The sequence below is a fragment of the Ranitomeya variabilis genome, chromosome 4, assembly GCF_051348905.1.
Source record: "Ranitomeya variabilis isolate aRanVar5 chromosome 4, aRanVar5.hap1, whole genome shotgun sequence".
Lineage (NCBI taxonomy): Eukaryota > Metazoa > Chordata > Amphibia > Anura > Dendrobatidae > Ranitomeya > Ranitomeya variabilis.
In genome coordinates, this window is record NC_135235.1 from 222,799,358 (window position 1) to 222,824,264 (window position 24,907).

Below are 24,907 nucleotides of genomic sequence, written 5' to 3' on the forward strand. Positions count from 1 at the left end.
AGGTCGCTGTTGCGTCACAAAACTTGTGACTCAGCAGCGATCTCGCTAGCGATCTCGCTATGTGAGACGGGGTCTTTAAACTCTATAAAACTCCAAAGGATTCTAAAACAAAAACAGCCTCTTCAGCCTCATTCAGCATGCAGGTTAAGAATGCTACTATCCCAAACTGACATCGGGCATAAGAGTACGCCGATGTCAGAGTGAGTCGGCATGACAACCCAAGGTCTCCTGGAGACCTATATGGCTGACCGTGCCAGTTTGCTGTGACCAGTGGTCGGTGCTGATAGCAAGTCAGCAATTCTACTACAATTCTACTACATAGAGGCAATCTGATCATCGACTCTATGTAGCAGAGACAATCTGGTTATGGCAGCTTCTAGCCTCCTATGGAGACTATTGAAGCATGTCAAAAGTAAAAAAAATGTTTTTAAAAATATAAAAAAAATAAAAGTTCACATCACCCCCCCTTTCACCTCATTCAATATAAAACAATAAAAATAAAATCAAACCTACAAGTATTTGGCATTAAAAATATTACCAAATAGTCCTTACATATCTCAAGTTATGGCACTTCTAGATTAAATACTACCACTTGCGGACTTATATTACATTGGCCGCATGAAGAGACCCATATCAATAAATTTAAAATCAATTCTTTATTTGACACAACAAAATAAAACACATTTTTAACAAGACCAAACAAAAACAGACAAAGTGTCCAAGGAATGGATAAGAACGGTCCTGCCCTAAATATATTCTCAATATACAATCCAAATTAAATCTATATAGATCTCACCGCCCTAGATGATGTAAATTAATGATATTCCTTTGTCAATCCAAATATATTACATATAAAGGGCAATATTTTTACATCCAAAGCATCCCGGTATAGCACTATCTACCACACATGTTTCCACTGGATACCCATCTTAATGCGTTAATCTAATACTGCCTAGAGCATGTATTCTACACATTGTATAAAGCAGAGGGAAGTGTGGCTATAGCATTGCCAATTACTGAGATTACTTACAGACTAAATATACCCACAAGAGGCGGTGATATAGGGACAGAGCCGACCGATCCTTCCACGTTTGCCCCGACGCGCGTTTCGCCCGTAAGCTTCTTCCGGGGGCGTCCCCGGATTGCCAAAGGAATATCATTAATTTACATCATCTAGGGCGGTGAGATCTATATAGATTTAATTTAGATTGTATATTGAGAATATATTTAGGGCAGGACCGTTCTTATCCCTTCCTTGGACACTTTGTCTGTTTTTGTTTGGTCTTGTTAAAAATGTGTTTTATTTTGTTGTGTCAAATAAAGAATTGATTTTAAATTTATTGATATGGGTCTCTTCATGCGGCCAATGTAATATAAGTCAGCAAGTGGTAGTAGTAAGTATTTGGTATTGTCACATTCAGAATCGCCTGATCTATCAATATAATAGGACTAACCTGATCGCTAAACGGCGTAGCGAGAAAAAAGTAAAAACGCCAAAATTATGTTTCTTTGGTCGCCTTAAATAAAGAACCGTATGCACTATCTAGTGAGGGTGCTCGGGTAGGGTCCCACACCATTAACAGTAAAAATAAACCCGGCACTCAACTTAGGGTGAATTTCATAGGATTTAATAAAGAAACGTTTCGGCCTATCTGGCCTTCTTCAGTCAACGTGTAGCCTAGAAGGCTAGAAGAGAATGGGGCAATAAGTATTGCCACTGGTATAAATCCTGTAATGTCACTACAAGCGAACTTGCTGCATCCGGCTCAATAGTGTGAAGTTTGAGTAACCTTAGAAGGAGAGAGCGGTGTGTGAGCAGGTCCAGGCGACGCGGTATCCACCGCTTGAGCCGGATGCAGCAAGTTCGCTTGTAGTGACATTACAGGATTTATACCAGTGGCAATACTTATTGCCCCATTCTCTTCTAGCCTTCTAGGCTACACGTTGACTGAAGAAGGCCAGATAGGCCGAAACGTTTCTTTATTAAATCCTATGAAATTCACCCTAAGTTGAGTGCCGTCTTTGGTCGCCTTGACATTTCATTAAAATGCAATAATGGGCGATCAAAAGAATGTATCTGCACCAAAATGATATCATTAAAAACAACAGCTCGGCACGCAAAAAATAAGCCCTCAACCGACCCCAGATCATGAAAAATGGAGACGGTACGAGTATCGGAAAATGGCACAATTTTATTTTTTTTTAACAAAGTTTGGATTTTTTTTTCACCACTTAGCTAAAAAAATAATGTATACATGTTAGGTGTCTATGAACTCATAATGACCTGGAGAATCATAATGGCAGGTCAGTTTTAGCATTTAGTGAACCTAGCAAAAAAGTCAAACAAAAAACTAGTTTGGAATTGCACTTTTTTTGCAATTTCACTGCACTTGGAATTTTTATTCCTGTTTTCTATTACATGACATGGTAAAACCAATGGTGTCGTTCAAAAGAACAACTCATCCTGCAAAAAACAAGCCCTCATATGGCCATATTGATGGAAAAGTAAAAAAGTTATGGCTCTGGGAAGAATGGGGGCGAAAAATGGAAACACAAAATCGAAAAAAACTGCTGGGGTGAAGGGATTAACCCCATATCTGCAGGTTAATATTGTTTTTCTGTTGACAGGTTCCTATTAACTTAGTAAAGGACAGTATTAGATTTTTTTTGTGTGGAATTCTTTTTTTTTTTGGGGGGGGGGGGGGGTTGGAGGGTTTGGGGGTGGGTCACGTGAAGTTTAGCATCAAGCAGTAGAGAGGCTAGAATCAACGCTTCCCAAATAATCATTTGTAGTTTGTAGGTAAATCTGGCAGTAACAGTTTTCCTTCAGCGCAGTGGAAAGTATTAAATTCCCCTGCAGTGCCTCCGCAGGAGAAATGAAGCATTACATGCCGGCCAATTAAATGAATCATAATCCATGTTCCGGGTCCTCCAATGGGAAAGACACTTTTGTAGCTGTTTTCTGTTCTATTAATCCCTAAATCGACACCTTGTTACATACTTGTTTCTTTGTGTACTGACCACCCATGGGAAATATTGAACAGGGCAGATGATTGGAGGAAACCTTTGTCTTTTGGCATTGTTTTTATTCTATAATTCCTTTTTTGTATAATGAGTTACATTTCTATATTTTGTTGCAGTGACCTTGTGCTCGATGGAGCCGCAGTGAATCACAACTAAACAAGACTGGATGTCAGGATGATGTTGGTCAGTCATGTGTATTGTTGGGTTTTCACCTTCCTGCTATTACAGATATTTTCTTGTAAGTATTACATGAGCCAAGATATTATATATTGCTCCATTTATAATTCCGCTGTAGTGCCTTGTGACATACCGCTATGTGTTTTCTGTTAAAATCCCCTACAATATCTACATATGTAAATATCAAGTATCAAACAAGAAGCAACTGGATTTTGTGCCTACAACAGCTCCTAGGAAAAGCTTGAGGGTGAGGATATCAAATGGCAGGAGGAAAGGTTTTTGCAGGTTGCAGGGTAGATGAACAGTTCCCAAGTCCATTTTGGACTTTTGCGCTCATAAATCCTGACTTTCTTAGAAACTTTTTTGGGGTTGACCCATGGCAAGAATGGTACAATGTCATGGAGTTTAATTTCCCCATGATAAGACGTAGCATCTGTGGAAGTTTGGCCACAATCACCACTCATAAAGGTCTGCACATTATGCAGGGGGGTCAGTTATGTCAGGACCCCGATACCTTATGCGGCACCAAATCGAGAAAAAAATTACCTGAAAAAAAAACACAATGTGGTCAAAATAGATATGTAGATGTTCTATCCCAGTACCTCTCTGGTAGTGCCCACAACTGAAGATTACCGTAATTGCCACCTTTCGTTCTGGGTTTAGTAAATCCCATCCATTTTAGTATTTTCTTTACTTGTTTGCAAAAATTCAGGACTTTTCTGGTAAATTCAGAACTGTTGGCAACTATGGTGGACAATGTGATGTGGGGTATTAGATTTTGCCCCCAGGACCCTAATAATTAACCCCTTACCTTTATATTCTACATAGCTGATCATATATATTTTTTCTCTACAGACATTGGCTGTAATAAAGAAGATTATACCATAACTACACAGAATGTGATGGCACAAGTTGGACTCTGCGTATACATCCCATGTACATTTACCATAGACCGTAATAAAGAAATAGGCCCATCGGACAAAGGATTCTGGAAAATAAATGACCGTTCAGAAGGGATTGTGGCCTCTACTGACAACCCATCAGGACGAATGTTCTTTACTGGAAATATCTCCGATAGAGACTGTTCCCTTTTAATTAACGATGTTCTACAAAGTGATCAAAACATTCATTTTTTCAGATTTGAAGGAAAGGTTATGTTCAATTATAAAACTAATATGTCGAGCCTGACTGTAACAGGTAAATTACAGAATCCGGTTGTTAAATGATGATTCATAGGTGAATTGTTCATTGATCTGTCTCTTATGTGTATTATGAAGTCACCTATAATTAGGTTTACCGGCAGTCCTATGGAAAACCAATGATAATGGCCAACTAATAGACACATCCGAATCATTGTATCCCTTTACATAAAATGTGATGAGCCAGATTTGTAAAACTCATTTATCACCATCGTAATATAATGTAGATATCATGGAGAATATTAAAGGGAACCTGCCAGCAGGATTGTGCATAGGAAGAAATTTCCTCATCCAAGATGGCGGCGCCGGCACCTGCACAATAGCAGGTGATCAATGATAGCCGCTATTATGCAAGAACCGGCAGCACCATCTTGGAAGAGGATTTTTTTTCTCTAGCAAGATGGCACTGCCGACACCTTTGACGTAGCAGCTACAAGATCACTGATAACGGCCAGTGCTCAGGCTGCAGCGCAGGCACGACCACCACCGGCCCCTGCCTGCTGAAGGGTTTTTTTTTTTCATCAGATAAATGTAATATTAATTATGTAAACTAGGGGCAGGTCAGAGGGATCAGTGACCTGTCAGCAGGCTGCATTATAAATACCTAATCAGAGCACCACATGAAGACCCCCACAGTCTGCCCTGGAGCACGGGCATATCATTAACTCAAAACAGAAAATAAAGATCAAACAAGAACTACAAGACAGATTTCATCACCAGGTATCAGTGTAATCAGTATAACGGCTCCGACCGGACACTGTGTGTAGGTTACTGTACCCAATCCTGCTGACAGGATCCCTTTAAGAAGTTGAAGGATAATTCACTGGTCAACAGCATTTTTGGTGCCAAAGATATTTCATCGAATTTAGGGTAACTTTGGGGTGCTGATTCTGAATATGTCATCAGTTTTGCCAGATTGGCTCAAGTTTTTGAGATTTTTCGTAAAATGTGTCAAAAAAAGACGTAATTTGCTACACGCGCATTAACTTTATTGAAATAACAGTCATCATGATGATTTTTTTGCTCTCTCCACACCATTGGAACACCAAATTTGAAGCTTTTTCTTTGTCCTTTGCTCCATTTTCGTAATAATTCGATACATGCTTTGCACACTATGTCTTGGTCCCCAAGCATAACCCCAAAATAGGCAAAATACACTTTTTTTACGAAGTCTGTTATGTTTCTTCTATGTTTTGGCAGTGTGTATTCACCACAAATGTAACAGAATGAGTCTGGATCGTTAAGACAACTTCTTCTTGATGAGTTCATGCTTTTCACTGGAAAACAGACAACAACATAAAGTTAGTGCAAAAATCAAGCTATGAACAAACTTTTAGAACACTAATTAACACAAAACTATATTGAGAACTGCTCAGTTCAAGTACTAATCCAAAGAAATTAATGAGATGATGCGTCGCATTTACCAACAAGTGCTATAAATAAGATACCAAAAATCTCAAAAACTTGAGCCAATCTGGCAAAACTGATAGCATATTCAGAATCAGCACCCCAAAAATACCCCAAATTCATTAAAATATTTTGGACACCAGAAAAAAAAAAATTTTTGTTGACCTGTGATAAGCAGAGAAAGTGGCAGGACTGCATTACTGTTGTTTTGGGTCATGATCACATCTGCGTTGTTCATTTAAATTGTTGGGTTCCATTGTAGAAGCAGAACAATCAAAATGATGGTGGACACCAACAGAAGAAAAAGTTCTGTAGGCCCAATTGTTTCTTCTATTCTAAAAAACTGGCACAAAATAGAACCTCGACTGACCCCAGAATAATCAATGGGGTCCTGCTACTTCCATTTGTATCAGTTATGCAAAGTATTACATTGGCTTGTAAAATCAGTTTGTCGGTACATGTAGTAGTGGCGATTTGGGAGGTAGTAATAGTAGTAGTGAGGGTAGTGGTAGTAGGAGCAACAGCATTGGTAGTAGTTGTAGTATTTGTGCTAGTAGTAGTAGTAAAGTACACATAGTAATAGTGGTAGGTATAGGAGTAGACAGAAATGCAAGTAGTAGTGGCAATATAAGGGGTAGTAATAGTAGTAGCTGTATGAGTAACACTATTGGTAGTAGTAGATGTAGAATTGGTAGTACTAGTAGTAAAGTACACTTAGTAATAGTGGTATGTATAGTAGTAGTCATAAATGCATTTGGTAGTGACAATATAAGGGGTAGTAAGAGTAGTAGTAGTTTGGGTAGTAGATGTAGCAGTAACAGTATTGATAGTAGTAGATGTAGCATTGGTAGTACAAGTAGTAAAGTACACAGAGTAATAGTGGTAGGTATAGTAGTAGTCATAAATGCATTTGGTAGTGACAATATAGGTGGTAGTAATAGTAGTAGTCGTGGGGTTAGTAGCTGTAGGAGTAACTGTAAGGTAGTAGTAGCTGTAGTATTGGTGATAGTAGTAGTGCTAGTAGTAATAAAGTACATGTAGTAATAGTGGTAGGAATACTAGTAGTCATAAGTACATGTATTAGTGGCAATATAAGAGGTAGTAATAGGAAAGAGTTTGAGTGCAGTGCAGAAGCAATTGTAGGAGTAATGGTTGTAGTATTAGTAGAGTACAAGTAGTGGTGATAGTAGTAATAGTGGTAGTAGTAGCTGTAGTAGAGGGTACTATGTAGTTATGGATGAGTATAAGCAGCAGTGTAGTAGTTGCCGGACAGGCGGTTGGAGCAGCCATAAAATAGTTATAATAATAGAGCTGTAATACTGTAGTATTAATACTACTAGTAACATAAACATAAGGATGAATGACCTTGGGGAGATCAAAACATCCAACACTGCGGAGACACCATCACGTTTTTCTCAACGCAGTGATCCAGAACACTGCCCCCATCCCTTATGGGAAATATGCAAATGCATGTAGAAAAGCCGCGGAGACACCATCACATGTTTCTCAACGCAAGCAATGAATAGCCAGGTCTTTCACCGGGAAGGAACAACCACGGGAAGGGCAGCATCCAATAAAGGAAAACCACCTATGCCAAAACATGGTATCCATCCACAGACAGCTGTTTCGGGGTATTTGGGGAGATCAAAACATCCAACACCACGGAGACACCATCACATGTTTCTCAACGCAGTGATTCAGATCACTGCCCCCATCCCATACCATGTTTTGGCATGGGTGGTTTTCCTTTATTGGATGCTGCCCTTCCCGTGGTTGTTCCTTCCCGGTGAAAGACCTGGCTATTCATTGCTTGCATTGAGAAACATGTGATGGTTAGTGTTGAGCGATACCTTCCGATACTTGAAAGTATCGGTATCAGATTGTATCGGCCGATATCTGAAAAATATCGGATATCGCCGATACCGATACCCGATACCAATACAAGTCAATGGGACACAAGTATCGGAAGGTATCCTGGATGGTTCCCAGGGTCTGAAGGAGAGGAAACTCTCCTTCAGGCCCTGGGATCCATATTCATGTGTAAAATAAAGAATAAAAATAAAAAATAGGGATATACTCACCCTCTGACGCGCCCTGGTTGTAACCGCTGCAACCGGCAGCCTCCGTTCCTAAGAATGAGCGAGTGAAGGACCTTCGAGGACGTCGCAGCTTGTGATTGGTCGCATGAGCGGTCACATGAGCGGTCACGTGACCAATCAAAAGCCGCGACGTCATTGAAGGTCCTTGACTCCCTGCATTCTTAGGAACGGAGGCTGACGCTTGGACGGTGAGAGCCGGGGCCGCCGGAGGGGTGAGTATATCCATATTTTTTATTTTTATTCTTTATTTTTTACATGAATATGGATCCCAGGGCCTGAAGGAGAGTCTCCTCTCCTCCAGACCCTGGGAACCATACACTGGGAACTTCCGATTCCGATTTCCGATATCACAAAAATATCGGAACTCGGTATCGGAATTCCGATACCACAAATATCGTCCGATACCCGATACTTGCGGTATCGGAATGCTCAACACTAGTGATGGTGTCTCTTCGGCTTTTCTACATGCATTTGCATATTTCCCATAAGGGATGGGGGCAGTGTTCTGGATCACTGCGTTGAGAAACACGTGATGGTGTCTCCGCGGTGTTGACTGTTTTGATCTCCCCGAGGTCATTCATCCTTATGTTTATAGTCTTTTTACTAGGCACTGCTCCTAATAGCCAGTTTTCTACTCCACACTGATGAGGGGCAAATACCCCGAAACAGCTGTCTGTGGATGGATACCATGTTTTGGCATAGGCGGTTTTCCTTTATTGGATGCTGCCCTTCCCGTTGTTGTTCATTCCCGGTGAAAGACCTGGCTATTCATTGCTTGCATTGAGAAACATGTGATGGTGTCTCCGCAGCTTTTCTACTTGCATTTGCATATTTCCCATAAGGGATGGGGGCAGTGTTCTGGATCACTGCGTTGAGAAACACGTGATGGTGTCTCCACGGTGTTGGAAGTTTTGATCTCCCCGAGGTCATTCATCCTTATGCTTAGAGCCTTTTCACTAGGCACTGCTCCTAATAGCCAGTTTCCTACTCCACACTGATGAGGGGCAAATACCCTGAAACAGCTGTCTGTGGATGGATACCATGTTTTGGCATAGGTGGTTTTCCTTTATTGGATGCTGCCCTTCCTGTGGTTGTTCCTTCCCGGTGAAAGACCTGGCTATTCATTGCTTGCGTTGAAAACATGTGATGGTGTATCCGCGGCTTATCTACATACCACTGGTAACAGTCATATTTACATATCAGGCAAGGGAAATCCTCTATGTAATATCTGTTTACAGCCAGATGTACTTATGTAGTAATGGCGGTAGTTTGGCCGGGGAGAACCATTAGTATCACTAGAGTAGTTGTGGTGTTGCTGAGTTAGTAAAGTAATAGTAGTGCTAACAGTCATAGTCCGGGTGCTGCAGTATTGGTGCTAGTATTACTACCTATGGTACTAATGGAAAGAGTATAGTGCAGTTGTGCAGTTGTTGGGATGGTAGTTTGCTAGTTTCATGAGTACTAATAGTAGTAACAGCAATCATAGTACAGATGTAATAGTAAGAGTATTTCTGGTAGTAAAATAGTAGTAGTGCTACTAGTCACAGTTAGTAAGTTGTAGTCCTGTAAGGGCTCACTCACACAGCAGTTTTTATGGACTAGTCCTGTTTTCACCAATGTTATTTGTGAGGCAGTTCACGGGTACAGAATTTTTTGAGGACCGAGGTCACGGATGTCTTTCCGATCTTGATCGAAGTGCTGTCCGTTTTTCATAGACTGATCATCAGCCAATCATCTTGACATTGCCTCCAACGAACACTTTCACTAACTCTTATTAGCTAACTTAACCAGGAAGTGGTTCCTTTTTACTGGCTGTAACCCGTCCCACTGTGAGCTAGACCAAACACTAAACTCTGTCTGTCCCTGCAATCTGTTGCTGGACAGAGCTAATCTTTCACCTACATTCTAGCACACAGCTTGCACTACTAGCCAACATTAATACCATATTAACAATACTTAGATTATATCTTACTCCATTATCATTATCTCACTGCAGTTACCATCTTGTATCCTAAATCTTACTCTGTGTTCTACCTATACTTACTCTGCACTGTACGTTATGTTCACAGTACTTGTACATCAGGAGCATTACCTAAACACTATGCATTACTGCACATTATATTCTTAGAAATGCATAACATAGTTCACACTTCACATACCACAATACATGTGCAAAAACGCATGACACTATTAACTTTACACGATTCTTGTTTCAGGAGCAGGAACATGACAGTCTCTGTCACATCGTTACACTAGTACCAGTAAAGTCCGGTATCAGCAGCGCCATTTTTTGCCCCTTAGATACATTACTAGTGAGGCAGTGCTACCACTTTATTTAATGGCAAATTCCAATGACTTACGGTAACACCTTTTCTCCATTTCTTCTTAGATTTAACAGACAAACCTGAGATCTCTGTGGGGACGTTGGAGGCCAATAAAGAAGCCAATGTCACCTGTAAAAGTCCTGGTGTCTGCGCTGGGAAGGCTCCTGACTTCACATGGACCAGTCAACATGGAGTATCATCGAATTATAACAATTCTTACCCAAATCGCACCAGCATTCACTTCTCTATCTTCACCTTCACACCTGCAAGGATCGACAATGGGAAAACACTGGGGTGTAAGGTCACCTTCCCGTCTAGCAAAGCGGTCACACAAGAGACCATCACACTAAATGTCGAGTGTAAGTCTCCATACAAGGTTTTACTCCAGTGTCATCTTTGGTAACGTAAACTTACTCTAAGGCCGGGATCAAACATGCGAGAAACACAGGCCAAGTCTCACATGTTAATTTCCGGCACTGCACCTGGCATCGGGAGCGTGCGGCTGCATGTATTGCTATGCAGCCGCAAGCTCCGCTCCTGAGAGCCGGCGACAGTGCCGGGTTTTAACATGCGAGACTTGCCTGTATTTCTCGCATGTGTGATCCTGGCCTAATAAAGAGCATCAGTCCTATGTATAGTGGAAAGGGAAACACAATTCAAAATGTACTTTAATTGCACTCGGTGTTGTTAAAGGCAATGTGTCATCAGAAGAAGACAGCTTAAAACTTTCTTAAGTTCATTCCATTAAGAAAAGGGTTTTTTTTTACATTGCAACCTGTCTTATAAATTAGGAATTTTGCAGTTTGTGCAAGATCACTGTAAACAGAGAGGGAGAGGTGAGCTGTGACATCAACTATTGTGAATGGTAGATCCTGTGTTATCTACTGTATACAGAGGTGTTACCAGTCATTGTAAGAATTCTGCATTCAGGACCTGAAATTACGTTACGGCTTGCTGTGATTGGTCGCGTCGCGGTCACATGGACGGCACGCAACCAATCACAAGCCGTGACGTAATTTTAAAATGCGCGTGTTTCCTGCCTCCCGTGACGTCACGGCTTGTGATTGGTCACGTCGCCCATGTGACCGCGACGCGACCAATCACAAGCCGGAACGTAATTTTAAAATCCTCAATGCCTAGAATTCGGCATTCAGGACCTGAAAATTACGTCACGGCTTACTGTGATTGGTCGCGTCGCGGCCACATGGGCGGCACGCGACCAATCACAAGCCGTGACGTCACGGAAGGAAGGAAACACGCGCATTTTAAGCAAAGAACGCTGCCGGTTCCCTCGGTGAGGTCCAGGCTGCGTCGGAGAGGTGAGTATAGCAATATTTTTTATTTTAATTCTTTATTTTACACATTAATGTTGTTTCGATACCGATACCCAATACCACAAAAGTATCGGATCTCGGTATCGGAATTCCGATACCCGCAAGTATCGACCGATACCCGATACTTGCGGTATCGGAATGCTCAACACTAATTGTACCCATAAATAAATATTTTTATAAATCCCGCCCTATAAAACTGTCACACTAGTTAACGCCTTGGGTGAACAGTAGTGTTGAGCGATACCGTCCGATACTTGAAAGTATCGGTATCGGAAAGTATCGGCCGATACCAGCAAAGTATCGGATCTGATCCGATACCGATACCCGATACCAATACAAGTCAATGGGACTCAAGTATCGGAAGGTATTCCTGATGGTTCCCAGGGTCTGAAGGAGAGGAAACTCTCCTTCAGGCTCTGGGATCCATATTAATGTGTAAAATAAAGAATTAAAATAAAAAATATTGATATACTCACCTCTCCGACGCAGCCTGGACCTTACCGCTGTGAACCGGCAGCCTTCTTTGCTTAAAATGAGCGCGTTTAGGGCCTTCCATGACGTCACGGCTTCTGATTGGTCGCGTGCCGCTCATGTGACCGCCACACGACCAATCAGAAGCCGTGACGTCATCCCTCAGGTCCTAAATTCCTAGAAGGGAATTTAGGACCTGAGGGATGACGTCGCAGCTTGTGATTGGTCGCGTGGCGGTCACATGAGCGGCACGCGACCAATCAGAAGCCGTGACGTCATGGGAGGTGCTGAACGCGCTCATTTTAAGCAAAGCAAGCTGCCGGTTACTACCAGGGCGCGTCAGAGGGTGAGTATATCCCTATTTTTTATTTTAATTCTTTATTTTCTACATGGATATGGATCCCAGGGCCTGAAGGAGAGTTTCCTCTCTTTCAGACCCTGGGAACCATACACTGGGAACTTCCAATTCCGATTCCCGGTACCACAAAAGTATCGGATCTCGGTATCGGAATTCCGATACCGCAAGTATCGGCCGATACCCGATACTTGCGGTATCGGAATGCTCAACACTAGTGAACAGTGAACACCGTAAAAAATAAACAAAAAATGATGCATTAACACCATACCGCTGAACAAAAAGTGGAGTACAACGTGATCAAAAAGATGAATGTAAATATAAATGGTATAGCTAAAAACGTCATCTTGTCCTGCTCAAAATAAGCCACCATACAGCTCCATCAGCGGAAAAATAAAAAAAGGTTATCAATTTCAGAGGAAAGTGCTGCAAAAATAATTATTTTACTACAAAATAGTTTTCATTGTGTAAATGTGCCAAAACATAAAAAATATATAAATGGGGTATCGCTGTAATCATACTGACCCGAAGAATAAAACTGCCTTAGCAATTTTACCACACGTGGAATGGCATAAAAAGAACAACAATTTCTTGAATTGCTTGTTTTCGTTCATTCTGCCTCCCAAAAATTGTAATAGAAAGCGATCAAAAAATGTCATGTGCCCAAAAATAGTAAAAATATAAATTTAAACTCGTCCCGCAAAAACAAACTTTCAAATGACTCTGTCAGCCTAAATATGGAAAAATTACAGCTCTCAAATATGGAGATGCAAAAACTAGTTTCTGCAATAAAAAGCATCTTTTAGTGTGCAACAGCAACCAAAGAAGAAGAAAATCTATATAAGTTTGGTATTGCTTTAATCGCACCAATCCGAAGAATAAAGTCGCCTAATCACTTACACATGTAACAGTGTAAAAAATAAATATAACATAATTCTTTACCTGCTGTTGATTTGTTCATTCTGCCTCCCAAAGATCGTAGTATGGCTCGGCTCACATTTATCCTGTGTCCTGTGCTGACTGCTGACCCTGAGATTTTCATGCCAATCTCTGAAATGTGTATTTCAGACGGAGCCCCCAGCAGACAATTCTCTATAATGAGGCAGATGGAAGCACTGTGGACACTGTCTGGCCTATGATCCATCGGTGTACATCTTTTTTCATGTGCATAACAGTGCCGTTGGCACAGTTTTGTGCATCTCTAAAAGAAAGGTTAAAGCTGAACAGAGGTCAGACGAAGTGTCATGGTTCCCAATGGCAAGGGAACGTCAGAGAACTTAAATAACAGACTAGCTCTTGGGTGATGGAATCTCGAGCTGACCGTGAGCTAAACCTACCACACAACTAACAGTGGCCGGGTGACGTACCTACGTTTTATCCCTAGACGCCCAGCGCCAGCCGGAGAACTAACTAACCCTAATAGAGGAAAAAACAGACCTGGCTTACCTCTAGGGAAATTCCCCCAAAAAGGAGACAGAAGCCCCCCACATATATTGACGGTGAGTTCAGAGGAAAAGACATACGCAGTATGAAGGTAGGTTCAGCAAAGCGAGGTCCGCTTACTAGATAGTAAGAAGATACAATAGGGAACTTCACGGTCAGCTGAAAACCCTATTAAAATACCATCCAGAAATTACTTTAAGACTCATGTGTCAACTCATGACACCGGAGTGGTAATTTCGGCCCACAAGAGCTTCCAGCTACAGAAACATAACATAACTGTGAACTGGAACAAAAATGCAAACAAACTTAGGACTAAGAGTCCAACTTAGCTGATAGTAGTCTAGAAGCAGGAACATGCAACAGAAAGGCTCTGGTTACATTGATGGCCGGCACTAGAATAACTGAGCAGCAAGGCTAAATAGGATACTCCCATATCCTGATGGAAACAGGTGAACAGAGAAAGCGAAGCACACAAGTCCAGTATCACCAGTGACCACCGGGGGAGCCCAAAAACCAAATTCACAACAGTACCCCCCCCTCAAGGAGGGGGCACCGAACCCTCACAAGAACCACCAGGGCGATCAGGATGAGCCCTATGAAAGGCACGGACCAAATCAGAGGCATGAACATCAGAGGCTGTCACCCAAGAATTATCCTCCTGACCGTAGCCCTTCCACTTGACCAGATACTGAAATTTCCGTCTGGAAACACGGGAGTCCAAGATCTTCTCCACAACGTACTCCAATTCACCCTCAACCAACACCGGAGCGGGAGGCTCAACGGAAGGCACAACCGGTACCTCATACCTGCGCAATAATGACCGATGGAAGACATTATGGATAGAAAAAGATGCCGGGAGGTCCAATCGAAAGGACACAGGGTTAAGAATCTCCAAAATCTTATACGGGCCGATGAACCGAGGCTTAAACTTAGGAGAAGAAACCCTCATAGGGACAAAACGAGAAGACAACCACACCAAGTCCCCAACACGAAGACGAGGACCAACACGACGACGGCGGAGAGCAAAATGCCGAGTCTTCTCCTGGGACAACTCCAAATTGTCCACCACCTGTCCCCAAATCCGATGCAACCTATCCACCACAGTATCCACTCCAGGACAATCCGAAGACTCCACCTGACCAGAAGAAAAGCGAGGATGAAACCCCGAATTGCAAAAGAAAGGAGAAACCAAAGTGGCAGAACTAGCCCGATTATTGAGGGCAAACTCCGCCAACGGCAAAAAGGCAACCCAGTCATCCTGATCCGCAGACACAAAACACCTCAAATAAGTCTCCAAGGTCTGATTAGTTCGCTCAGTCTGGCCATTAGTCTGAGGATGGAACGCAGACGAAAAAGACAAATCAATGCCCATCCTAGCACAGAACGCCCGCCAAAATCTAGACACGAACTGGGTCCACCTGTCAGAAACGATATTCTCCGGAATACCATGCAAGCGAACCACATTTTGAAAAAACAGAGGAACCAGCTCGGAAGAGGACGGCAACTTAGGCAAGGGCACCAAATGAACCATCTTTGAAAAACGGTCGCACACCACCCAGATGACAGACATTTTCTGAGAAACAGGGAGATCAGAAATAAAATCCATAGAGATGTGAGTCCAAGGCCTCTTTGGAATAGGCAAAGATAACAACAATCCACTAGCCCGAGAACAACAAGGTTTGGCCCGAGCACAAACATCACAAGACTGCACAAAAACTCGTACATCTCGAGACAGAGAAGGCCACCAGAAGGACCTAGCCACCAAATCCCTGGTACCAAAGATCCCGGGATGACCTGCCAACGCAGAAGAATGAACCTCCGAGATGACTCTACTGGTCCAATCATCAGGAACAAACAGTCTACCAGGCGGGCAACGATCAGGTCTATCCGCCTGAAACTCCTGCAAAGCCCGTCGCAGGTCTGGGGAAACAGCAGATAATATCACCCCATCCTTAAGGATACCTGTAGGTTCAGAATCACCAGGGAAATCAGGCTCAAAACTCCTAGAAAGGGCATCCGCCTTCACATTTTTAGAACCTGGTAAGTATGAGACCACAAAATTAAACCGAGAGAAAAACAACGACCAGCGCGCCTGTCTAGGATTCAGGCGCCTGGCAGACTCAAGATAAATCAAATTCTTGTGATCGGTCAATACCACCACCTGATGTCTAGCCCCCTCAAGCCAATGACGCCACTCCTCAAAAGCCCACTTCATAGCCAAAAGCTCCCGATTACCAATATCATAATTTCGCTCGGCGGGCGAAAATTTTCGAGAAAAGAACGCACAAGGTCTCATCACGGAACAATCGGAACTTTTCTGCGACAAGACCGCCCCAGCTCCGATATCGGAAGCATCGACCTCAACCTGAAATGGAAGAGTAACATCAGGCTGACGCAACACAGGGGCGGAAGAAAAGCGGCGCTTAAGCTCCTGAAAGGCCTCCACAGCAGCAGGGGACCAATCAGCAACATCAGCACCCTTTTTGGTCAAATCAGTCAAAGGTTTAGCAACATCAGAAAAACCAGTTATAAATCGACGATAAAAATTAGCAAAGCCCAAAAATTTCTGAAGGCTCTTAAGCGAAGAAGGTTGCGTCCAATCACAAATAGCCCGAACCTTGACAGGATCCATCTCAATGGAAGAGGGGGAAAAAATGTACCCCAAAAAAGAAATCTTTTGAACCCCAAAAATACACTTAGAACCCTTCACACACAAGGAATTAGCCCGCAAAACCTGAAAAACCCTCCTGACCTGTTGGACATGAGAATCCCAGTCATCCGAAAAAATCAAAATATCATCCAGATACACGATCATGAATTTATCCAAATATTCCCGGAAAATGTCATGCATAAAGGACTGAAAGACTGAAGGGGCATTTGAAAGACCAAAAGGCATTACTAAATACTCAAAATGGCCCTCGGGCGTATTAAATGCGGTTTTCCACTCATCCCCCTGCTTAATTCGCACCAAATTATACGCCCCACGGAGATCAATCTTAGAGAACCACTTAGCCCCTTTTATTCGAGCAAACAAATCAGTCAGCAGTGGCAGAGGATACTGATATCTGACTGTAATTTTATTCAAGAGTCGATAATCAATACACGGCCTCAAAGAGCCATCTTTTTTAGATACAAAGAAAAAACCGGCTCCTAAGGGAGATGAAGAAGGACGAATATGTCCCTTTTCCAGGGACTCCTTAATATATTCTCGCATAGCAGCATGTTCAGGTACAGATAGATTAAATAAACGACCATTTGGAAATTTACTGCCCGGAATCAGATCTATGGTACAATCGCAATCTCTGTGAGGAGGTAGTGAACCAAGCTTAGGCTCCTCAAAAACATCACGATAATCAGATAAAAATTCCGGAATCTCAGAGGGAATAGATGACGAAATGGAAACCAAAGGTACGTCCCCATGAGCCCCCTGACATCCCCAGCTTAACACAGACATTGCTTTCCAGTCAAGAACTGGGTTATGAGATTGTAACCATGGCAATCCGAGCACCAAAACATCATGTAGATTGTACAACACAAGGAAGCGAATCGTCTCCTGATGGTCTGGATTCATACGCATAGTCACTTGTGTCCAGTATTGTGGTTTATTACTAGCCAATGGTGTAGAGTCAATACCCTTCAGAGGTATAGGAACTTCCAGAGGCTCTAGATCAAACCCACAGCGCCTGGCAAAGGACCAATCCATGAGACTCAAAGCGGCGCCAGAGTCGACATAGGCATCCGCGGTAATTGACGATAATGAACAAATCAAGGTCACAGACAAAATAAACTTAGACTGTAAAGTGCCAATTGAAATAGACTTATCAACCTTTTTTGTACGTTTAGAGCATGCTGATATAACATGAGTTGAATCACCACAATAGAAGCACAACCCATTTTTTCGCCTAAAATTCTGCCGTTCGCTTCTGGACAGAATTCTATCACATTGCATATTTTCTGGAGCCTTCTCAGAAGACACCGCCAAATGGTGCACAGGTTTGCGCTCCCGCAAACGCCGATCAATCTGAATAGCCATTGTCATGGACTCATTCAGACCTGTAGGTGCAGGGAACCCCACCATAACATCTTTAATGGCATCAGAGAGACCCTCTCTGAAATTCGCCGCCAGGGCGCACTCATTCCACTGAGTAAGCACAGACCATTTACGAAATTTTTGGCAGTATATTTCAGCTTCATCTTGCCCTTGAGATAGGGCCATCAAGGTTTTTTCAGCCTGAATCTCTAAATTAGGTTCATAAAGCAACCCCAAAGCCAGAAAAAACGCATCCACATTGAGCAACGCAGGATCCCCGGGTACCAATGCAAATGCCCAATCCTGAGGGTCACCCCGCAGCAAGGAAATTACTATCCTAACCTGCTGTGCGGGATCTCCAGCGGAGCGATATCTCAGGGAAAGAAATAATTTACAATTATATTTGAAATTCAGGAAACGAGATCTATCCCCGGAGAAAAATTCTGGTATAGGAATTCTAGGTTCAGATATAGGAGCATGAATAACAAAATCCTGTAAATTTTGAACCTTCGTGGCAAGATTATTCAAACCTGTAGCCAAACTCTGAGGATCCATTTTAATCAGGTGAGATCAGAGCCATTCAAGGATTAGAAGGAGAGAGAGAGGCAAAGGCTGCAATTAGAGCAGAAATGCAACTGAGTCAACTATAGAGCAAGCTCAGAAGAATGCTTTAATCGCACCAATCCGAAGAATAAAGTCGCCTAATCACTTACACATGTAACAGTGTAAAAAATAAATATAACATAATTCTTTACCTGCTGTTGATTTGTTCATTCTGCCTCCCAAAGATCGTAGTATGGCTCGGCTCACATTTATCCTGTGTCCTGTGCTGACTGCTGACCCTGAGATTTTCATGCCAATCTCTGAAATGTGTATTTCAGACGGAACCCCCAGCAGACAATTCTCTATAATGAGGCAGATGGAAGCACTGTGGACACTGTCTGGCCTATGATCCATCGGTGTACATCTTTTTTCATGTGCATAACAGTGCCGTTGGCACAGTTTTGTGCATCTATAAAAGAAAGGTTAAAGCTGAACAAAGGTCAGACGAAGTGTCATGGTTCCCAATGGCAAGGGAACGTCAGAGAACTTAAATAACAGACTAGCTCTTGGGTGATGGAATCTCGAGCTGACCGTGAGCTAAACCTACCACACAACTAACAGTGGCCGGGTGACGTACCTACGTTTTATCCCTAGACGCCCAGCGCCAGCCGGAGAACTAACTAACCCTAATAGAGGAAAAAACAGACCTGGCTTACCTCTAGGGAAATTCCCCCAAAAAGGAGACAGAAGCCCCCCACATATATTGACGGTGAGTTCAGAGGAAAAGACATACGCAGTATGAAGGTAGGTTCAGCAAAGCGAGGTCCGCTTACTAGATAGTAAGAAGATACAATAAGGAACTTCACGGTCAGCTGAAAACCCTATTAAAATACCATCCAGAAATTACTTTAAGACTCATGTGTCAACTCATGACACCGGAGTGGTAATTTCGGCCCACAAGAGCTTCCAGCTACAGAAACATAACATAACTGTGAACTGGAACAAAAATGCAAACAAACTTAGGACTAAGAGTCCAACTTAGCTGATAGTAGTCTAGAAGCAGGAACATGCAACAGAAAGGCTCTGGTTACATTGATGGCCGGCACTAGAATAACTGAGCAGCAAGGCTAAATAGGATACTCCCATATCCTGATGGAAACAGGTGAACAGAGAAAGTGAAGCACACAAGTCCAGTACCACCAGTGACCACCGGGGGAGCCCAAAAACCAAATTCACAACAACGAAGTAAGTCTGCTGCCTTATTATAGTGAATGGATCCTTTTGGTTTTTCTTCTGAATTAAGTCACTTTGAGATTTAAATGGAAACACCAATATAAGTGCTCAACATAGAGCACTGGATAAATATGATCCAAATTGCTATGTAAAAGGTTCCAAATCAATCCACAGAAAAAGCAAGTCCCCACTTAGGACCGTCATCTATCATTGGAAATATAGGGGCTTCTATGGCAGTAAAATGGCTTTGGAAAAGCACTGTGGCTCCTCACCCCCCCCAAAAAAAAGAATTCTGTGCTGCCAAATCCAGATGCCCCCTCCCATCTGAGCCCCACATTGTGTGTAGCCACATTTAGTGTCCACATGTTTGACATTTCTGTAGCATTGAGAGCCCACCTAATTTTTGGGTGCTTATATCCAGAAGCACAACCTGGGCATAACGTACTGGTCTTTACAACGTAGTGGTCACTACAATGGCAGTTTGCAATTTTCACTCACCAAATATCCACTGCTGCTTGTTTCTGGAAAACACTCATTGAAATAAAATCATCACTACATCTGTAGGTAAATTCTTAAAGGGGTATGATTTCCAAAATGGGATGAATTAAATAGGTATTCTGCTCTTCTAGCACTTAGGGACTCTGTATATGGAGTCTGCAAACTATTCTAGGGAAATTTGCGCTCCAGTAGCTAAATAGCGCTCCATCTCTCCCGAGTTTCGCTGCACAGCTAAGCATTTCTGAACAGTCACATATGGGGTATTTCCACGTGCAGGAGAAATTGTTGGATACATTTTGGTGCTATAATTTTCCCTGTCTGAAAATGTAAGATCTATGGCTAAAACAAAATTTTGGTGATCAAAAATGTAACTTTTTTTCACTGCCCATGGTATAAAATTCTGTGATGCACCCATGGCGTCAACATGATCACTGCACCCCTAGATGAATTCATTGAGAGGTGTAGCTTGTAAAATGCGGTCACTTATGGAACGTTCCACTGTTCTGACACCTCTGGGGCTGTCTCGGTAGGTCATGGCACCTGCAAACTATAAAAGTAAAATCTGCACTATAATATGGAGCTCCTTCCCTTCTGAGCTTTGCATTGTGCCTCTAAAGTATTTCCCTATTACATGTAGGGTATGGGCGCACTCAGGAAAAAATAATTTCAACAAGCAAAGGTCCATTTTTCCCTATTAGCCCTTAGAAAATGTAAAAACTTGGGCTAAAACGACATTTTAGTGGTAAAAATGTAATTTATTCTTTCTTCACCGCCCAATGGTATAAAATCTGTGAGACACGTATGGAGTCAATATGATCCCTGTACCCCTAGATTAATTCATTGGGGCATGTAGTTTGTAAAATGAGGTCACAAATGGGGAGGTTAATGCTGTTCTGGCACTTCAGGGTCTCTGCAAATGTAACATGGCACCCTCAATCCATTCCAGTAAATTCTGAACTCCAATATGTCGCTGTACTCAGGATAAATTGCACAATAAATTTTGGGCTCAATTTTATCCTGCCATTAGTGTTGAGCATTCCGATACCGCAAGTATCGGGTATCAGCCGATACTTGCGGTATCGGAATTCCGATACCGAGATCTGATACTTTTGTGGTATCGGGAATCGGTATCGGATCCATATTACTGTGTAAAATAAAGAAATAAAATGAAAAATATTGATATACTCACCTGTCCGGAGGCCCCTGGAAATCACCGCTGGTAACCGGCAGCCTTCTTTGCTTAAAATGAGCGCGTTCAGGGCCTTCCATGACGTCACGGCTTCTGATTGGTCGCGTGCCGCTCATGTGCCCGCCACGCGACCAATCACAAGCCGTGACGTCATTCTCAGGTCCTAAATTCCTAGAATTAGGAATTTAGGACCTGAGAATTACGTCACGGCTTGTGATTGGTCGCGTGGCGGTCACATGAGCGGCACGCGACCAATCAGAAGCCGTGACGTCATGGAAGGCCCTGAACGCGCTCATTTTAAGCAAAGAAGGCTGCCGGTTACCAGCGGTGATGTCCAGGGGCCTCCGGACAGGTGAGTATATCAATATTTTTTATTTTAATTCTTTATTTTACACAGTAATATGGATCCCAGGGCCTGAAGGAGAGTTTCCTCGCCTTCAGACCCTGGGAACCATTAGGATACCTTCTGATACTTGGTGTCCCATTGACTTGTATTGGTATCGGGTATCGGTATCAGCGATATCCAATACTTTTCGGGTATCGGCCGATACTATCCGATACCGATACTTTCAAGTATCGGACGGTATCGCTCAACACTACCTGCCATCCTTGTGAAAATGAAGAAAAATGGGGCTAAAATAACATATTTTCTTCATTTTCACAGATCAAAATTCTGTGAAGCACCTGGGGGTTCAAGGTGCTCCCCACTTATCTAGATACATTCATTAAGGAGTCTAGTTTCAAAAATGGGGTCAGTTGTAGGGATTTTCACTGTTTAGGCACATCAGGGCCTCTCCAAACGTTACATGACACTCGCAAATTCTGAGTTCCAAAACGTAATTCCTTCCCTTTCAAGCCCTGCTGTGCACCAAAACAGTCGTTTTCAGCCACATGTGAGGTATCGGCATACTCAAGAGAAATTGGAAAAAAATATTAGGGGTCCATTTCCTCCTGTTACTCTTGTGAAATAAAAAAATTGAACATTTTTGTGGAAAATTTTTTATTTTTTTTTGTTTTACGTCTCAATGTTATAAATTTCTATGCAGCACCTTGGAGTTCAAGGTGCTCACCACACTTTTAGATAAGTTCATTTGTTACGCACGGAGGTAGTGAACGTGTTTCGTGGACCCGCTGTGCCACAGACCATACCTACCCTGGAGGGGTGTTACTAAGCAGCTACCGTGGTGTTCTCCAGATAGCAGATGGGACGGCCACAGGGACAGGTTCAGACCGTGCCGACAAGACAGTTACAGAGATAGGTTAGACACATAAGTCTCGGGAAACAGTTCAAGTACTGCCAAACTGGTCACAGGAACAAGGGCTAACTATTCAGGACGAACGGGAAACAGGATATGGGAAACATTAACAGACTAAGGACGGGGGACTTAACAATATACAGTTGCAAACACTAAACCACCTACCAGTAACTATAGGGGGTGCTCTTGCTCAGTCACCTCCCCATTGGGGAGGATGTCTTATATACAAGCTATTGGCTCGGAGACACGTTGCACGTTCACACATCAACTAAATGCCTCCCAGCTGTTAGCTGGGGAAATTTTACCATGTTCGCACACTGCTCCTTTAAGAACAGGGGAGCGCACGCATGTGCACACTAGGCACACTGCCAGAACACAGTGCAGTCTGCAAAGAGTAGAAGGTAGAAGCAGCACGCAAGGACCACACCGGGGCTCGGGCATGGAGTAAGCCATCGTCCCCACATAGAAGGAAGAGGGGAACCATGTGGAGGTGCCGGTGGATGCTACATTCTTGATGGATCTAGTTTCCAAAGTGGGTTTACTTGTGGGAAGTTTCCACCGTTAAGGCACATATGGGTCTCTCCAAACAGAACATGGTGTCCACTAATGATTCCAGCAAATTTTGCTTTCCAGCACTGCCCTGCACCCAAACTGTAGTTTTCCACGACATATCCACATATCACCATACCTAGGAGAAATTGCACAACAAACTGTGGTGTAATTTCCCCTGTAAGGCTTGTTTCACACTTGCGTTTTGATCTGCAGCGTTTTTAAAAAAAACGCATGTGGTGAAAAAACGCATGTAAACGTGGCCAAACGCCGCGTTTTTTTGACGCATGCGTTTTTGCGGCAAAAAAAAAATCGCGGCAAAACGCGTTTGCGTTTTTGAAACGCATGCTGAGAAGTGTGTGACAGCTGCCAATCATCAAAATCAACTAGAAAACACACTATTAATATAATTAGCTAGGGTTAGGGTTAGGGTTAGGGTTAGGATCCCTAGGGTTAGGGTTAGGGGTAGCTTTTTATTAGAATGTCCTGGTCACCAGGTCACTGATAAGCCACCCCCCACCATCAAGGTGATAAAGGGATCCAAACCCTAACCCTAACCATAACCCTAACCCTAACCCTACCCCTAACCCTAACACTACCCCTAACCCTAACCATAACCTTTGGGATCCTAACCCTAACCCTAACCCTACCCCTAACCCTAACCATAACCCTTGGGATCCAAACCCTAACCCTAACCCTACCCCTAACCCTAACCCTACCCCTAACCATAACCCTAGGGATCCTAACCCTAACCCTAAGGGATAGCATCCTAACCCTAACCCTAAGGGATAGGGTTAGGATCCCTAGGGCTAGGGTTAGGGTTAGTATTCCTAGGGTTACTAGGGATCCTAACCCTAACCGTTACCCTAGGGATCCTAACCCTTACCTTAACCCTAACCCTAAGAGTTAGGATCCTAACCCTAACCCTAAGGTTTAGGGTTAGGGTTAGGATCCCTAGGGTTAGGGTTAGGGTTAGGATCCCTAGGGTTACTAGGGATCCTAACCTTAGGGTTAGGGTTAGGGTTTGGATCCCTATGGTTAGGGTTAGGGTTAGGATTTTCTTGTTTTTTTTGTGTTTCCTTGTATTTTTCTATAAAAACGCATGCGTTTTTAATGCAAACAAACGCATGTGCTTAAAAACGCATGCGTTTACATAGACAGCAATGCATTTTTTTGCCGCAAAAAAATGCATGCGTTTTTTCGCGGCAAAAAAAGCAGCTAGAAATTACTACAGGTTGCATTTCTGCAAATGAACGCACGCGTCAAAAAACGCATGCGTTGCCGAAAACGCGTCAAAACGCATGCGAAAAAACGCATGCGTTTTTAATGTTAAGTATAGGAAAAATAGGAAAAAAAACGCATGCTTTTTTTGCATTTTTTAGCGCTAAAACACAGCTTACAAAAACGCAAGTGTGAAACCAGCCTTATCCTTGTGAAAATTAAAAAAATTGTTGCTAAATTAACATTTTTCTGGCAAAATTTTGATTCTTTATTTTTACATCTCAACATTATAAACTTCTGTGAAGCACCTGGGGTTCCAAGGTGCTCACCACATATCTAGATACATTCCTTGAGGGGTATAGTTTCCAAAATGGCATCACTTGCTGGGGATGTCCACTGTTTAGGCAATTTTTTTTATATTTTCTCCCACTATAAAAGAAAAAAATTACTGATATAAAAATGGCATTAAAATGAGAACCAACATGTCATGACTAGTGTTGAGCGATACCGTCCGATACTTGAAAGTATCGGTATCGGAAAGTATCGGCCGATACC

General features: G+C 42.7%; 1 protein-coding gene across 1 annotated transcript in view; it reads left to right on the forward strand.

The window, feature by feature from the left end:
• Positions 1-24,907, forward strand: part of LOC143770435 (sialic acid-binding Ig-like lectin 13) — a 135,973-nt gene that overhangs the window by 51,480 nt on the left and 59,586 nt on the right. The window contains exons 2-4 of the mRNA XM_077260057.1: positions 3,141-3,262; positions 4,057-4,398; positions 10,296-10,589. Coding sequence (XP_077116172.1) covers positions 3,199-3,262; positions 4,057-4,398; positions 10,296-10,589 — 700 coding nt within the window. The 5' untranslated portion in view covers positions 3,141-3,198. The remainder of the gene's footprint in view (positions 1-3,140; positions 3,263-4,056; positions 4,399-10,295; positions 10,590-24,907) is intronic.